The sequence below is a fragment of the Salvelinus namaycush genome, unplaced genomic scaffold (assembly GCF_016432855.1).
Source record: "Salvelinus namaycush isolate Seneca unplaced genomic scaffold, SaNama_1.0 Scaffold815, whole genome shotgun sequence".
Taxonomy (NCBI): Eukaryota; Metazoa; Chordata; class Actinopteri; order Salmoniformes; family Salmonidae; genus Salvelinus; species Salvelinus namaycush.
The window spans coordinates 68,578-87,462 of NW_024061548.1; the positions used below are offsets into that span (position 1 = coordinate 68,578).

The window sequence follows — 18,885 nt, forward strand, 5'->3', positions numbered from 1 at the left end:
AGGGATGGGCAACTGGCAGCCCCTTTTTTGTAGGCCCTTCGGAGGTGGACTCAGTCGGCGTCTCAACTTACTGTTGCTAGGTAGAGTAGTAGAATACACAAGGTGACATTTTGAAAAATTGGTTTTGCGTCAGCAGTCAGCCATTATTTTGGGGGGGGTGGGGGGGGATTGGTAAGTTAGTCTAGCGGCCAGCTATCTAAACTTGTAGTGAGCATGGTTGAATTACTGACCGGGGTGGAGCCCATTGATCATCAGTTATCATACACTGCTCAAAAAAATAAAGGGAACACTTAAACAACACAATGTAACTCCAAGTCAATCACACTTCTGTGAAATCAAACTGTCCACTTAGGAAGCAACACTGATTGACAATACATTTCACATGCTGTTGTGCAAATGGAATAGACAAAAGGTGGAAATTATAGGCAATTAGCAAGACACCCCCAATAAAGGAGTGGTTCTGCAGGTGGTGACCACAGACCACTTCTCAGTTCCTATGCTTCCTGGCTGATGTTTTGGTCACTTTTGAATGCTGGCGGTGCTTTCACTCTAGTGGTAGCATGAGACGGAGTCTACAACCCACACAAGTGGCTCAGGTAGTGCAGCTCATCCAGGATGTCACATCAATGCGAGCTGTGGCAAGAAGGTTTGCTGTGTCTGTCAGCGTAGTGTCCAGAGCATGGAGGCGCTACCGGGAGACAGGCCAGTACATCAGGGGACGTGGAGGAGGCCGTAGGAGGGCAACAACCCAGCAGCAGGACCGCTACCTCCGCCTTTGTGCAAGGAGGAGCACTGCCAGAGCCCTGTAAAATGACCACCAGCATGCCACAAATGTGCATTGGACAACGATTCCCATTGTTAGGGCGGAGACATGAGCATCTCGTCATTTATATCCAGATCTCTGGTATAAATGGGAAGACGCACAGAGGAGCCAAGGAGACAAGACCAAAAAGACAACATGAGAACAAGCGGACCTAAACGCTCAGAAACATTAAAAAATCAAAACATTAAATAATCTAAACTAGGTTCTTGCCATACAGGCATTTGGAATATCGTGCAAAAAAATGGATGTGTATATGCAGACCCACGAGACACTGCAGCCTCTCAAGATGAGTTTTTGTTTTTCTTGTGGCCCCCATCCACATCAATGTTGCCCATCCCTGGTCTAGAAACAATGTAGATCTAGTCTAGAATGTCCTTACTTTTCCTTTAGTTTATTTTAGGGCTGACCCCATTTAGTCAACTGGTCGATTGTTGGATCGATAGGCTGTTTGTCGAGCAGCGGCAAATTATATAAAAAATGAGTAAGGACGTGCATCTGATTTATACATATCAGTAGGTTTAGGCTACCTGGCTTGCACGCAAATTTAGGCCTATAAATGGTAGGCCTATAAATGTGCCAATTTGGGGATCTGATTGTATGTCTGATTGTCTTAACTCACCACCACTGTGGAACTTCTCAAGGTTTTTTTTTTTTTTTACCTCAGAAAGCAAGTAAACAAAGTCTGTTTTTACATCCAGTAGCCTCAGCAGCACTCTGTAGGGTAGCACCATGGTGTAGCCGGAGGACAGTTAGTTTCCATCCTCCTCTGTGTACATTGACTTCAATACAAAACCTAGGAGGCTCATGGTTCTCACCCCCTTCCATAGACTTACACAGTAATTATGACAACTTCCGGAGGACGTCCTCCAACCTATGAGAGCTCTTGCAGCACGAACTGACATGTTGTCCACCCAATCAGGGGATCAGAGAATGGATCTTGTACTGAAAGCATAAGCTACAGCTAGTTAGCAGTGCAGTGCATAAAATGTGGTGAGTTGTTGAGAGAGATTTTGTAGTATATTATTTTTCACTTAATTAGCTATCATTGAATGCAGCTAGCTAGTTTAGCCTAATCAAACTACCATCTCAAACAGAGAGGGATGCTATGTTCGCTACCTGGCTATAGCTGGAACTCTTCCAAGTCAAAGTAAGCTTTTGGTTTTATTAATTATAAATGTATTTCCATCAGGGGGGAGGGCCGCCGGTGTAACTGCTAAACTGCTTGCTGCTGACTGTACACTGTACTGCATGATTGTAGCAGGTTTACTAACACGTTAGTTCTAGTGGCTGTGTTGACTATGACGTTACTATGGTGACAACGATGTAGGCTGTGTGTAGCGGTTGGCTTGGTTACAGACTGCTGATGTGTTGTGTACTCAAGTCCATAAATGAAGGGAAAAGGTGAGAGGAGGAGAGCATGTAGATGCCAGAGGGAATTATATATATATAAATATACACTGCTCAAAAAAATAAAGTGAACACTAAAATAATACATCCTAGATCTGAATGAATGAAATATTCTTAAGTACTTTTTTCTTTACATAGTTGAATGTGCTGATGACAAAATCACACAAATTATCAATGGAAATCAAATGTATCAACCCATGGAGGTCTGGATTTGGAGTCACACTCAAAATTAAAGTGGAAAACCACACTACAGGCTGATCCAACTTTGATGTAATGTCCTTAAAACAAGTCAAAATGAGGCTCAGTAGTGTGTGTGGCCTCCACGTGCCTGTATGACCTCCCTACAACGCCTGGGCATGCTCCTGATGAGGTGGCGGATGGTCTCCTGAGGGATCTCCTCCCAGACCTGGACTAAAGCATCCGCCAACTCCTAGACAGTCTGTGGTGCAACGTGGCGTTGGTGGATGGAGCGAGACATGATGTCCCAGATGTGCTCAATTGGATTCAGGTCTGGGGAACGGGTTGGCCAGTCCATAGCATCAATGCCTTCCTCTTGCAGGAACTGCTGACACACTCCAGCCACATGAGGTCTAGCATTGTCTTGCATTAGGAGGAACCCAGGGCCAACCGCACCAGCATATGGTCTCACAAGGGGTCTGAGGATCTCATCTCGGTACCAAATGGCAGTCAGGCTACCTCTGGCGAGCACATGGAGGGCTGTGCGGCCCCCCAAAGAAATGCCACCCCACACCATGACTGACCCACCGCCAAACCGGTCATGCTGGAGGATGTTGCAGGCAGCAGAACGTTCTCCACGGCGTCTCCAGACTCTGTCACGTCTGTCACATGTGCTCATGTGCTCAGTGTGAACCTGCTTTCATCTGTGAAGAGCACAGGGTGCCAGTGGCGAATTTGCCAATCTTGGAGTTCTCTGGCAAATGCCAAACGTCCTGCACGGTGTTGGGCTGTAAGCACAACCCCCACCTGTGGACGTCGGGCCCTCATACCACCCTCATGGAGTCTGTTTCTGACCGTTTGAGCAGACACATGCACATTTGTGGCCTGCTGGAGGTCATTTTGCAGGGCTCTGGCAGTGCTCCTCCTTGCACAAAGGCGGAGGTAGCGGTCCTGCTGCTGGGTTGTTGCCCTCCTACGGCCTCCTCCACGTCTCCTGATGTACTGGCCTGTCTCCTGGTAGCGCCTCCATGCTCTGGACACTACGCTGACAGACACAGCAAACCTTCTTGCCACAGCTCGCATTGATGTGCCATCCTGGATGAGCTGCACTACCTGAGCCACTTGTGTGGCTTGTAGACTCCGTCTCATGCTACCACTAGAGTGAAAGCACCGCCAGCATTCAAAAGTGACCAAAACATCAACCAGGAAGCATAGGAACTGAGAAGTGGTCTGTGGTCACCACCTGCAGAACCACTCCTTTATTGGGGGTGTCTTGCTAATTTCCTATAATTTCCACCTTTTGTCTATTCCATTTGCACAACAGCATGTGAAATTTATTGTCAATCAGTGTTGCTTCCTAAGTGGACAGTTTGATTTCACAGAAGTATGATTGACTTGGAGTTACATTGTGTTGTTTAAGTGTTCCCTTTATTTTTTTGAGCAGTGTATATATACACAACAAGCTGTTTGTATTTGGCTGCTATGAAAGTGATCAGGTGTGTATTCATTGCATCGATTCTGTTTTTAAATGTTTTTCTTCGACGGAAGCAAACGTAACAAAACTGGGATAAACATACCTAAATTTGTCCAATAGAAACTCTCGTTTTGCAACTGTTGGACTACTGGTTACACCCTAGATCAGCTAGATGCAGGCAAGAGTCTGCAAAGCGCTATTGAATGTGTCACTGTCTGTCACCTTGATTACTCTAAATTCTCTTGACCTGTGTGCACCTACGTTGTAAACTTTCATTCATAGGCTAGGTTGTAGCAACCTCATGATGGGTATAGGGACAATTTGAGAATCATGTAGGAGCTTAAACCTATTAACTTCTACTTCATCACAATCCCGGATCCGGGAGCACCCCCATCAGTAAAAAAGCTGACTAGCATAGCCTAGCATAGCGTCACAAGTAAATACTAGCATCTAAATATCATTAAATCACAAGTCCAAGACACCAGATGAAAGATACACATCTTGTGAATCCAGCCATCATTTCTGATTTTTAAAATGTTTTACAGGGAAGACACAATATGTAAATCTATTAGCTAACCACGATAGCAAAAGACACAACTTTTTTTTTCCACCATTTTTTTCCTGCATAGGTAGCTATCACAATTTCGACCAAATAAAGATATAAATAGTCACTAACCAAGAAACAACTTAATCAGATGACAGTCTGATAACATATTTATTGTATAGTATATGTTTTGTTAGAAAAATGTGCATATTTCAGGTATAAATCATAGTTTACCATTGCAGCCACCATCACAACTCTCACCAAAGCAACTAGAATAACTACAGAGACCAATGTGAATTACCTAAATACTCATCATAAAACATTTATGAAAAATACACAGCATACAGCAAATGAAAGACAAAGATCTTGTGAATCCAGCCAATATTTCAGATTTTTTAAGTGTTTTACAGCGAAAACACAATATAGCATTATATTAGCTTACTACAATAGCCAACCACACAACAGCATTGATTCAAGCCAACAATAGCGATAACGAATAAACCAGCAAAAGATATTAATTTTTTCACTAACCTTCTCAAACTTCTTCAGATGACAGTCCTATAACATCATATTACACAATACATATAGAGTTTGTTCGAAAATGTGCATATTTAGCGGCACATCGTGGTTATACAATGAGAATAGTAGCCAAGCTGCCAACAATATGTCTGGAGAAATCTTGGGAGAGGCACCTAATCTAATCAGTAACTAATCATAAACTTGACTAAAAAATACAGGTTGGACAGCAAATGAAAGATACATTAGTTCTTAATGCAACCGCTGTGTTAGATTTTTAAAATTAACGTTACTACGACATACAGCGTGCGTTAAAGCGGGACCGCACCGAAATTAATGGCGGAATATGAGTTTTACATTTTTCAACAGAACAACGAATTAACATCATAAATAGTTCTTACTTTTTGATGAGCTCCCATCAGAATCTTGGGCAAGTTGTCCTTTGTCCAAAAGAATCGTTGCTCGGTTGTAGATTGTCGCCTTCAACTTTGGAATTAGCAGTAAACATTGGCCATGTGGCCCAGACATGCCCAACTCACTAGAACGCAGCACAAATAAATATCCGAAAATCGCAATATACTGATATAAACTGATATAACTCGGTTTAAAATAACAACATTATGATGTCTTTAACACCTATATTGAATAAAATCAGAGCCGGATATATCTAAGGGCTCTAACGGGAGCTTTCTAGAACGCCATCCTGAGGTCTGTCTTGCGTCATGGCGAATGAAGGAAAGAGAGGACCCCACGTTCCCAGCCCATTTATATGGCCTCAGATCTGCCTAGCAACTCCATTCCAATTCTCACTATTTGCTGACATCCAGGGGAAGGCGTATGCAGTGCATCTCAACCAATAGAAGACATGCAAATTAATAAACCGACCTCAGAACAGCCTGGCTGATTTCAGATTTCTCACTTGCTGACAGGAAGATTGCTCCAACTCGAGTTCTGTTTTACTCACAGATATAATTCAAATGGTTTTAGAAACTAGAGAGTGTTTTCTATCCAATAGTAATAATAATATGCATATTGTACGAGCAAGAATTGAGTACGAGGCAGTTTAATTTGGGAACAAAATTTTTACAAAGTGCAAACAGCACCCCCTATTGAGAAAAGGATGTGACATTGAACTGGCTGAATGTAATATGAATGATAGTCATCCAATATGCTGTAATAGAAATAAGGCCATGTTCATAAATAAAAATATATAATCCTCCCTCATCTTAAACGGTACCAACCGCCTCTGATGCAAACAGAAAGTGGAAGCAAAGTGACCTGCAAGTTTTCACTCTGACTTCAAACTCTGATCTTGACCCAGTGCTTTCACTCTCTCTCTCTCCCCTCTCCTCTCACTCTCTCTCTCTCCCCTCCTCTCTCTCCCCCCTCTCACTCTCTCTCTTTCTCCCCTCTCTCTCTCCCTCTCATACTCTTATCTCACTGTACTGAGTGTTGTATCAGCCAACCCCAATGTGTTCTCTCAGTAGTGCCTGGTGCAGATAGAAACAGGAGAGGAAAAGCAGAACATCTAGTGGGGAAACAAGAGCAAGTTCAGTGAGAGAGAGGAGGAGGAGGAGGGAGGGAGGGTGAGAGAGGACTGAACTGACTTGTTTGGTGACACCCTGAAGTGAAAGCAGAAGAAAAGGTCTGTATCCCAAATGGCACCCTATTCCCTATATACTGTAGTGCCCTATGGGCCCAGGTCAAAAGTAGTGCACTACATAGGGAATAGGGTGCAACTCCATTCTGAACTAAAAGACAGAAACTGATCCTAGATCAGCACTCCTAACTCAGAGAACCTTTGTGAATGCGGGCCCTGGTCTGTGATTGGTCAGCTACGGTAGTGTGTTAACTACTGATGGGTCTTCTGTAAGATGTGTGTAGCAATGTGTTTACAGCCTCTTTGAATAGCGACAGATGTCTGTCACACACACACCCTGAACACACACACACACACACACACACACACACACACACACACACACACACACACACACACACACACACACACACACACACACCCTGAACACAGATACACACACACACACACACACACACACACACACACACACACACACACACACACACACACACACACACACACACCCTGAACACACACACACACACACACACACACCCTGAACACAGATACACTCACACACCCTGAACACAGATACACACACACACACACACACACCCTGAACACAGATACACACACACACCCTGACAAAGATACACACACACACACTCACACACCCTGAACACAGATACACACACACACACACACACACACACACCCTGAACACAGACACACACACACGAGGCCGTGCCTCAGCGACGGGTTAGTAGACAGCCCTTTGTATTTGAGACAGAAACATTGATTTGATACGCTGTGTAAAGTCTTTATGCTCCTGAACTCTCTGAAACTGTCTAGTGTGTTTTTATTAACCAATGAGGTTGGAGACGAAACATTTGTTTAAAGAGAGGACCTTTTATTCTCTGCTTTCACTTTGTCTTGGAGATGGATGCCTCAACTCAACACAATATAATGCTCTGAGTCACTCGTTAGTATGAGTAGTTATCACAGATAATGTTACAACACTTATCAGAACAGAACATAAAGGAGAGTCACTCTCTAGGAGCTCAGATGCTCTCATTTTGTCTGTCATAGTTAAGTGTACCTATGATGAAAATTACAGGCCTCTCTCATCTTTTTAAGTGGGAGAACTTGCGCAATTGGTGGCTGACTAAATACTTTTTTGCCCCACTGTATACACGAGGACTACTTTTTAACTATTTCCACTGAACATTTTTACAAATAACACATTTCCTCTTAAGAACAGTGCAGATTGGGTTTGGTAACAGAATGACAAGACACTAGGTAATATGTCTTCATCTTTAAAGAAGGCAAATCATTTCTGCTAAACTAAGTATAAGAACACTGTTTTCTTGTCATCCAACAAATGGAAACGTCTGCAGTTTGATAAACGGCGTTGGCACTTACAATGGAACTGGTGCTTTAGTCAGATGAGATGGAAATAGAGCTCTTTGGCCAAGCGGTGGGTTTGGCGTGGAAATGAGAAGGAACCCCATACCCTACTGTAAAATATAGTGGCGGATCTTTGATGTTTTGGGGATGTTTTGCTTCCACTGGTTCCTGAGGCCGTTGTTAAGGTCAACAGCGTTATGAACTGTACTCAGTACCAGAATGTTTTAGCCAAAAACCTGGTTGTCTCTGCCAGGAGGCTGAAACCTGGTTGTCTCTGCCAGGAGGCTGAAACCTGGTTGTCTCTGCCAGGAGGCTGAAACCTGGTTGTCTCTGCCAGGTGGCTGAAACCTGGTTGTCTCTGCCAGGTGGCTGAAACCTGGTTGTCTCTGCCAGGTGGCTGAAACCTGGTTGTCTCTGCCAGGAGGCTGAAACCTGGTTGTCTCTGCCAGGAGGCTGAAACCTGGTTGTCTCTGCCAGGAGGCTGAAACCTGGTTGTCTCTGCCAGGAGGCTGAAACCTGGTTGTCTCTGCCAGGAGGCTGAAACCTGGTTGTCTCTGCCAGGTGGCTGAAACCTGGTTGTCTCTGCCAGGAGGCTGAAACCTGGTTGTCTCTGCCAGGTGGCTGAAACCTGGTTGTCTCTGCCAGGAGGCTGAAACCTGGTTGTCTCTGCCAGGAGGCTGAAACCTGGTTGTCTCTGCCAGGAGGCTGAAACCTGGTTGTCTCTGCCAGGAGGCTGAAACCTGGTTGTCTCTGCCAGGAGGCTGAAACCTGGTTGTCTCTGCCAGGAGGCTGAAACCTGGTTGTCTCTGCCAGGTGGCTGAAACCTGGTTGTCTCTGCCAGGTGGCTGAAACCTGGCTGCAAGTGGATCTCCCAGCAAGACAATAACCACCGGGCAACACATTAACATCCACAAAGAAGTGGCCACACAATCAACATTTTGCAATGGCCATCTCAGTCTCTGGACTTGAAACGCATTGAAAACCTGTGGTTTGAATTGAACAAGGAATAAGCTCAGACGAAGGATATCAAGAAGGAGGAATTGGTCTAAGATCTCTCCCAATGTGTTCTCCAATCTCAGAAAACGATTTTAGAAAAAGTCTCTGTTCCCTTATTGTCACAAAGTGAGGTATTGAAAACATTGTGGTCAATAATTTTGACCCCTAACTTTTTGAGTGTTAGTATAAAATAATATAATTTCCCTTATTTTTGTATACAATATAGCTCAGTATTTTTTATTATTTACTTTATGCAGTCTTTTTTACTTTTCTTTATCAAGGGTTCCAATACTTTCTGACCCCACTTTAGTTCTAATACCTTTCTAAAGGCCCAGTGCAGTCAAAAACAAGATATTATTGTGTTTTTACAAGGTTGGAATAACACAGAAATTGTGAAAAATTATGATAATGCCCTTTTTTCATGTAAGAGCTGTTTGAAAAGCCCGCTTGACATTTCATGGAAACAACATTGATTCAACCAACGTGGAATAGACATTGAATTGACGTCTGTGCCCAGCGGGTTAGCTTTCATTTGACACCCAATTTGATATGTTCCTATAAACTTCACATGTTGGTGTTGATGTGTCCTTTTACACCCAATTTGATATGTTCCTATGAACTTCACATGTTGGTGTTGATGGGGCCTTTTACACCCAATTTGATATGTTCCTATGAACTTCACATGTTGGTGTTGATGGGGCCTTTTACACCCAATTTGATATGTTCCTATGAACTTCACATGTTGGTGTTGATGGGGCCTTTTACACCCAATTTGATATGTTCCTATAAACTTCACATGTTGGTGTTGATGGGGCCTTTTACACCCAATTTGATATGTTCCTATGAACTTCACATGTTGGTGTTGATGGGGCCTTTTACACCCAATTTGATATGTTCCTATGAACTTCACATGTTGGTGTTGATGGGGCCTTTTACACCCTGGTCAAAGGTAGTGCACTATATCGGGCCCTGGTCTAAAGTAGTGCACAATATAGGGCCCTGGTCTAAAGTAGTGCACTATATAGGGCCCTGGTCTAAAGTAGTGCACTATATAGGGCCCTGGTCTAAGGTAGTGCACTATATAGGGGATTGGGTGGCATTTAGGATGCATCCTTGGTGTGCAAGTTGGTGTCCACTTCTATATTCCAGCCCTGTCATGTTTTCCACTGTATGTGTCCCTGTGTTTTAAACAGTATGTTGAGACCATTTAGCCTGGTTTAACTGTCTGACTCACAGACTACTGGACTGTCTTGTGGCTGAAGGGGCTCTTTGAACACATCGTTAACATGGTAGTCAACTGGTCTTGTGTTAACTAGTCAACATAATGGCACAGCCTTGTTTCAGTATATATTCACGTTCGGGCCTCTTGGCTGTCAGACCGTTTAAGTCCAATGTTTGACCAGTGTTAGCCGTGGTGTAACCTCTTTGGGCCGCGTCCCGACTTTCCCGCTCTTTTCCCCAAGCGGGCACTCGCACACTCCCTGTCATTGATTTGAAAGTATTGGATTGGTGTAAGAATTGGCTGGAGGTAGTGTCCAAGTGCACCTTTTCTTTTTTGAGGAGTGTGGAGAACTGGGAAGTAGATTCCCATTATTTGTGACATTATATCGTATCATTTTGACAATATCGCCATATTATTTTTGAGCTAGTTGGCTGTACCTGCAACAACAACAAATGCCATTATTTTTCCTTCACAGCTTGTTCTTTTTAAAAAGGGAGACAATTTGTTTTCAGTACTTTTATTTCCATGATGGAAATAACTCTGTCTCTCTACAGCAGACGTATAGTGAGCATTATGTTTGGAACATCAAATAGCAATAAAATCTCAGTATTGAATCATAATAATACATATAGAATCGTGAGAATCGCAATATGTATCGTATCGGCATCATATTGTATTGGCGTCGTATCATGAGGTCCCTGGCAATTGCCAGCCCTAGTCCGCACATTTTACTGTAATTTCCATAGATTTATTTGACTGCAAGAGGCCATTACTTTGTAGAGAGAGAGGTAAAGATGGAAAAGGGAGTTGAAGGGAGGAGGAGAGAGAGAGAGAGGTAAAGATGGAAAAGGGAGTTGAAGGGGGGAGGAGAGAGAGAGAGGTAAAGATGGAAAAGGGAGTTGAAGGGGGGAGGAGAGAGAGAGAGGTAAAGATGGAAAAGGGAGTTGAAGGGGAGGAGAGAGAGAGAGAGGTAAAGATGGAAAGGGGAGTTGAAGGGGGAAGGAGAGAGAGAGTAGTTTGACAGAGAGAAGACAAACTGCAGAATCTACAGCCCCCTGTGCCCCTCATGCTCTGCTGTGAGATATTGAGGTCAACTGTGTTTCTGAGGCTGTGTTTTAGAGCTTGAGGCTGTGTTTTAGAGCTTGAGGCTGTGTTTTAGAGCTTGAGGCTGTGTTTTAGAGCTTGAGGCTGTGTTTTAGAGCTTGAGGCTGTGTTTTAGTGCTTGAGGCTGTGTTTTAGAGCTTGAGGCTGTGTTTCTGAGGTTGTGTTTTAGAGCTTGAGGCTGTGTTTTAGAGCTTGAGGCTGTGTTTCTGAGGCTGTGTTTTAGAGCTTGAGGCTGTGTTTTAGAGCTTGAGGCTGTGTTTTAGAGCTTGAGGCTGTGTTTTAGAGCTTGAGGCTGTGTGTTAGAGCTTGAGGCTGTGTGTTAGAGCTTGAGGCTGTGTTTCTGAGGCTGTGTTTTAGAGCTGTGTTTTAGAGCTTGAGGCTGTGTTTCTGAGGCTGTGTTTTAGAGCTTGAGGCTGTGTTTCTGTGGTTGTGTTTTAGAGCTTGAGGCTCTGTTTCTGTGGCTGTGTTTTGAGGCTGTGTTTCTGAGGTAGTGTTTTAGAGCTTGAGGCTGTGTTTTGAGGTTGTGTTTTAGAGCTTGAGGCTGTGTTTCTGTGGTTGTGTTTTAAAGCTTGAGGCTGTGTTTCTGAGGCTGTGTTTTAGAGCTTGAGGCTGTGTGTTAGAGCTTGAGGCTGTGTTTCTGAGGCTGTGTTTTAGAGCTTGAGGCTGTGTTTCTGAGGCTGTGTTTTAGAGCTTGAGGCTGTGTTTCTGAGGTTGTGTGTTAGAGCTTGAGGCTGTGTTTCTGAGGCTGTGTTTTAGAGCTTGAGGCTGTGTTTCTGAGGCTGTGTTTTAGAGCTTGAGGCTGTGTTTTAGAGCTTGAGGCTGAGTTTCTGAGGCTGTGTTTTAGAGCTTGAGGCTGTGTTTCTGTGGTTGTGTTTTAGAGCTTGAGGCTGTGTTTCTGAGGCTGTGTTTTAGAGCTTGAGGCTGTGTTTCTGAGGCTGTGTTTTAGAGCTTGAGGCTGTGTTTTGAGGCTGTGTTTCTGAGGTAGTGTTTTAGAGCTTGAGGCTGTGTTTTGAGGTTGTGTTTTAGAGCTTGAGGCTGTGTTTCTGTGGTTGTGTTTTGAGGCTGTGTTTCTGAGGTTGTGTTTTAGAGCTTGAGGCTGTGTTTCTGTGGTTGTGTTTTAGAGCTTGAGGCTGTGTTTCTGAGGCTGTGTTTTAGAGCTTGAGGCTGTGTTTCTGAGGCTGTGTTTTAGAGCTTGAGGCTGTGTTTCTGAGGCTGTGTTTTAGAGCTTGAGGCTGTGTTTCTGTGGCTGTGTTTTAGAGCTTGAGGCTGTGTTTTAGAGCTTGAGGCTGTGTTTTAGAGCTTGAGGCTGTGTTTCTGAGGCTGTGTTTTAGAGCTTGAGGCTGTGTTTTAGAGCTTGAGGCTGTGTTTTAGAGCTTGAGGCTGTGTTTCTGAGGCTGTGTTTTAGAGCTTGAGGCTGTGTTTCTGAGGCTGTGTTTTAGAGCTTGAGGCTGTGTTTCTGAGGCTGTGTTTTAGAGCTTGAGGCTGTGTTTTAGAGCTTGAGGCTGTGTTTTAGAGCTTGAGGCTGTGTTTTAGAGCTTGAGGCTGTGTTTTAGAGCTTGAGGCTGTGTTTTAGAGCTTGAGGCTGTGTTTCTGAGGCTGTGTTTTAGAGCTTGAGGCTGTGTTTTAGAGCTTGAGGCTGTGTTTTAGAGCTTGAGGCTGTGTTTCTGAGGCTGTGTTTTAGAGCTTGAGGCTGTGTTTCTGAGGCTGTGTTTTAGAGCTTGAGGCTGTGTTTCTGAGGCTGTGTTTTAGAGCTTGAGGCTGTGTTTTAGAGCTTGAGGCTGTGTTTTAGAGCTTGAGGCTGTGTTTTAGAGCTTGAGGCTGTGTTTCTGAGGCTGTGTTTTAGAGCTTGAGGCTGTGTTTCTGAGGTAGATTGATGTTGTGCTCGCTGTTCAGTTTGTGTTGTGTGTTGCTGGTTGTACAGTCTGATGCAGGTTGTTGGGGTTGTAGTGGTGTACAAATACTTTAAAGTACTACTTAAGTAGTTTTTGAGGTATCTGTACTTTACTATTTATATCTTTGGCAACTTTTACTTCACCACATTCCTAAAGAAAATAATGTGCGTTTTACTCCATACATTTTCCCTGATACCCAAAAGTACTTGTTACATTTTGACAGGAAAATGGTCCAATTCACGTACTTATCAAGAGAACACATGGTCACTGGTGGACTCACTAAACACAACTGCTTTATTTGTAAATGATGTTGGAGTGTGGCCCCTGACTGTCTGTACAAAAACTAGAAAATCATGCCGCCTGGTTTGCTTAATGTAAAGGAATTTGAAATGATTTATACTTTGATACTTAAGTATATGTAAAACCAAATACTTTTAGACTTTTACTCAAGTAGCATTTTACTGGGTAACTTTCACTTTTACTTAAGTAATTTTTTATTAAGGTATCTTTACTTTTACTCAAGTATGATAATTGGGTACTTTTTTCCACCACTGGCTGGTTGTATATCAGTAATCTTTGTGGTCCAGGTCTCTATCATCTCAGCCAGCAGGTCAGGGGGTACCAGGGATCTGTCTCCTAGTGGTCCAGGTCTCTATCATCTCAGCCAGCAGGTCAGGGGGTTCCAGGGATCGGTCTCCTAGTGGTCCAGGTTTCTATCACCTCAGCAGCTTAGCCAGCAGGTCAGGGGGTTCCAGGGATCGGTCTCCTAGTGGTCCAGGTCTCTATCACCTCAGCAGCTTAGCCAGCAGGTCAGGGGGTTCCAGGGATCTGTCTCCTAGTGGTCCAGGTCTCTATCACCTCAGCAGCTCAGCCAGCAGGTCAGGGGGTTCCAGGGATCTGTCTCCTAGGGGTCCAGGTCTCTATCATCTCAGCCAGCAGGTCAGGGGGTACCAGGGATCTGTCTCCTAGTGGTCCAGGTCTCTATCATCTCAGCCAGCAGGCCAGGGATCTGTCTCCTAGTGGTCCAGGTCTCTATCATCTCAGCCAGCAGGCCAGGGATCTGTCTCCTAGTGGTCCAGGTCTCTATCACCTCAGCAGCTCAGCCAGCAGGTCAGGGGGTTCCAGGGATCTCTCCTAGTGGTCCAGGTCTCTATCATCTCAGCCAGCAGGTCAGGGGGTTCCAGGGATCTGTCTCCTAGTCGTCCAGGTCTCTATCATCTCAGCCAGCAGGTCAGGGGGTTCCCATGGATCTGTCTCCTAGTGGTCCAGGTCTCTATCATCTTAGCCAGCAGGTCAGGGATCTGTCTCCTAGTGGTCCAGGTCTCTATCATCTTAGCCAGCAGGTCAGGGGGTTCCAGGGATCTGTCTCCTAGTGGTCCAGGTCTCTATCATCTCAGCCAGCAGGTCAGGTGGTTCCAGGGATCTGTCTCCTAGTCGTCCAGGTCTCTATCATCTCAGCCAGCAGGTCAGGGGGTTCCCATGGATCTGTCTCCTAGTGGTCCAGGTCTCTATCATCTTAGCCAGCAGGTCAGGGATCTGTCTCCTAGTGGTCCAGGTCTCTATCATCTCAGCCAGCAGGTCAGGGGGTACCAGGGATCTGTCTCCTAGGGGTCCAGGTCTCTATCATCTCAGCAGCTTAGCCAGCAGGTCAGGGGGTTCCAGGAATCTGTCTCCTAGTGGTCCTGGTCTCTATCAGCTTAGCCAGCAGGTCAGGGGGCTCCAGGGATCTGTCTCCTAGTGGTCCAGGTCTCTATCATCTCAGCCAGCAGGTCAGGGGGTACCAGGGATCTGTCACCACTTATACTGTAGGCCTCTCACACAAATCCAGACACACACACACTATGTGGATCATGTCCCCTCTGTACTTTGATGGCATCGTGTTAAACTCTTTAGTAGACCACAGGGATGTCTGACTGACCTGTGATTATCTTCATGATTTTATTATATTAATGCTTAAGTACTCTTCAGATAAAGTATGACTAAATATTTGTATTCTGTTGTTTACAGAGCGATCACAATGGGGAAAGGATGCATGAAGGCAATCAAGTACTTCCTGTTCCTCTTCAATGTCCTCTTCTTCGTAAGTATCTTATTTCCCAGACTCGGATAACATGCCTGTACAGGACATCAGCCTCTACTCTGAGTGGATGAAACATGCATGACAATATGGCATGACCGCCACAGCCCTATTGCCGTGTTGGACCGGTTTGAGATGGAGTCGGTGGGAGGGAATGTGAACTCACCAACACACACCAACTACTCTGTCATCCTTGTCCTCTGTTTCACTCTCTCATTCTCTGACATCATTCTCACTCTCTCATTCTCTGACATCATTCTCACTCTCTCATTCTCTGACATCATTCTCACTCTCTCATTCTCTGACATCATTCTCACTCTCTCATTCTCTGACATCATTCTCACTCTCTCATTCTCTGACATCATTCTCACTCTCATTCTCTGACATCATTCTCTCTCTCTCTCTCTCATGCCCCCTCTCTCTCTATCTCTCTCATGCCCCCTCTCTCTCTCTCTCTCTCTCTCTATCTCTCTCATGCCCCCTCTCTCGCTCTCTATCTCTCTCATGCCCCCCCTCTCACTCTCTATCTCTCTCATGCCCTCTCTCATGCCCTCCTTTTCTCCCCCTCTCTCTCCCTCTTTCTCCTTCTCACCCCCCTCCCTCCATCCCTCTCTTTCTCTCTCCCTGGTTTCTTCATTAGAGAGCAGATTAAGTGATGGTGGCCTGGTTACCACAGAGACACTCATCCGCTCAGTCCAAGGCTCCCACAATCCCCCTCTCTCTCTCCCCACTCTCTCTATCACCCCTCATTCCCATCTCTGAACAGAGTAAATTAAAAGTGTGATCCAGAGCTTAAGACTTAAGTTACACTGCGTGTGAATGTATGGTGTGATCTCACTACTAACAGGACTGATGTAGAGAAACTAGAATGTAACAGGACTGATGTAGAGAAACTAGAATGTAACAGGACTGATGTAGATGGTTGTCTATGGAACGTTACTCCTGGCCAACAGCACCCAAAGACTCATTTACAGAACTTAGTAAAGAGTTGAGCATGTCTTATTTACCATTTTTGTATTGACTCTCTCGCTCTCTGTCTCTCTCTCTCTCTGTCTCTCTCTCTCTTTCTCTCTCTATTTGTCTCCCTCTCTGTCTCTCTCTCTCTATTTGTCTCGCTCTCTGTCTCTCTCTCTCTCTCTCTCTCTCTCTCTCTCTCTGCAGCTGTTTGGCGCCCTCATCATGGGGTTCGGACTGTGGGTCCTTCTGGACAATGAGAGCTTCATGGTCATCCTGCGTAAGTTTATAAAACTATACATACTAATGTGGCAGTCATTTCACCAGAGGAATGGTAGTAATGTGACAGTCATTTCACCAGAGGAATGGTAGTAATGTGACAGTCATTTCACCAGAGGAATGGTAGTAATGTAGCAGTCATTTCACCAGAGGAATGGTGGCAGTCATTTCACCAGAGGAATGGTGGCAGTCATTTCACCAGAGGAATGGTGGCAGTCATTTCACCAGAGGAATGGTGGCAGTCATTTCACCAGAGGAATGGTGGCAGTCATTTCACCAGAGGAATGGTGGCAGTCATTTCACCAGAGGAATGGTGGCAGTCATTTCACCAGAGGAATGGTGGCAGTCATTTCACCAGAGGAATGGTGGCAGTCATTTCACCAGAGGAATGGTGGCAGTCATTTCACCAGAGGAATGGTGGCAGTCATTTCACCAGAGGAATGGTGGCAGTCATTTCACCAGAGGAATGGTAGTCATGTGACAGTCATTTCACCAGAGGAATGGCAGTCATGTGACAGTCATTTCACCAGAGGAATGGTAGTCATGTGACAGTCATTTCACCAGAGGAATGGTAGTCATGTGACAGTCATTTCACCAGAGGAATGACAGTGATGTGACAGTCATTTCACCAGAGGAATGGTAGTAATGTGGCAGTCATTTCACCAGAGGAATGGTAGTAATGTGGCAGTCATTTCACCAGAGGAATGGTAGGAATGTGGCAGTCATTTCACCAGAGGAATGGTAGTAATGTGACAGTCATTTCACCAGAGGAATGACAGTAATGTGACAGTCATTTCACCAGAGGAATGGCAGTAATGTGACAGTCATTTCACCAGAGGAATGGCAGTAATGTGACAGTCATTTCACCAGAGGAATGGCAGTAATGTGACAGTCATTTCACCAGAGGAATGGTAGTAATGTGACAGTCATTTCACCAGAGGAATGGTAGTAATGTGGCAGTCATTTCACCAGAGGAATGGTAGGAATGTGGCAGTCATTTCACCAGAGGAATGGTAGGAATGTGACAGTCATTTCACCAGAGGAATGACAGTGATGTGACAGTCGTTTCACCAGAGGAATGGTAGGAATGTGACAGTCGTTTCACCAGAGGAATGGTAGGAATGTGACAGTCGTTTCACCAGAGGAATGGCAGTAATGTGACAGTCGTTTCACCAGAGGTATGGCAGTAATGTGACAGTCGTTTCACCAGAGGAATGACAGTGATGTGACAGTCATTTCACCAGAGGAATGGTAGGAATGTGGCAGTCATTTCACCAGAGGAATGGTAGGAATGTGGCAGTCATTTCACCAGAGGAATGGTAGTAATGTGACAGTCATTTCACCAGAGGAATGGCAGTAATGTGACAGTCATTTCACCAGAGGAATGGTAGTAATGTGGCAGTCATTTCACCAGAGGAATGGTAGAAAGACAGTAATTGTCAGGGCTCTTTTTCTAGTCCACAAGTTTTTATGTTTTATTTTATTTAACCTTTATTTAACTAGGCAAGTCATTTAAAAACAAGTTCTTATTTATAATGATGGCCTACCAGGGAACAGTGGGTTAACTGCCTTGTTCAGGGGCAGAGCGACAGATTTTTACCTTGTCAGCTCGGGGATTTGATCGAGCAACATTTCGGTTACTGACCCAACGCTTTAACCACTAGGCTACCTGCTGGTTACTAGTCCAACACTCTAACCTCTAGGCTACCTGCTGGTTACTGGTCCAACGCTCTAACCACTAGGCTACCTGCTGGTTACTGGCCCAACGCTCTAACCACTAGGCTACCTGCTGGTTACTAGCCCAACGCTCTAACCACTAGGCTACCTGCTGGTTACTGGCCCAACGCTCTAACCACTAGGCTACCTGCTGGTTACTGGCCCAACGCTCTAACCACTAGGCTACCTGCTGGTTACTGGCCCAACGCTCTAACCACTAGGCTACCTGCTGGTTACTGGCCCAACGCTCTAACCACTAGGCTACCTGCTGGTTACTAGCCCTACGCTCTAACCACTAGACTAGCTGCTGGTTACTGACCCAACGCTCTAACCACTAGGCTACCTGCTGGTTACTAGTCCAATGCTCTAACCACTAGTCTACCTGCTGGTTACTAGTCTAACGCTCTAATCACTAGGCTACCTGCTGGTTACTAGTCCCAACACTCTAACCACTAGGCTACCTGCTGGTTACTAGTCCAATGCTCTAACCACTAGTCTACCTGCTGGTTACTAGTCTAACGCTCTAACCACTAGGCTTCCTGCTGGTTACTAGTCTAACACTCTAACCACTAGGCTACCTGCTGGTTACTGGCCCAACGCTCTAACCACTAGGCTACCTGCTGGTTACTAGTCCAACACTCTAACCACTAGGCTACCTGCTGGTTACTGGCCCAACGCTCTAACCACTAGGCTACCTGCTGGTTACTAGTCCAAC

At 45.0% G+C, this 18,885-nt stretch overlaps 1 protein-coding gene across 1 annotated transcript in view; it reads left to right on the forward strand.

The window, feature by feature from the left end:
* Positions 1-18,885, forward strand: part of LOC120042931 (CD82 antigen-like) — a 49,906-nt gene that overhangs the window by 14,773 nt on the left and 16,248 nt on the right. Inside the window, exons 2-3 of the mRNA XM_038987695.1 lie at positions 15,152-15,224; positions 16,383-16,455. Of these exons, the coding sequence (XP_038843623.1) occupies positions 15,162-15,224; positions 16,383-16,455 (136 nt within the window). The 5' untranslated portion in view covers positions 15,152-15,161. The remainder of the gene's footprint in view (positions 1-15,151; positions 15,225-16,382; positions 16,456-18,885) is intronic.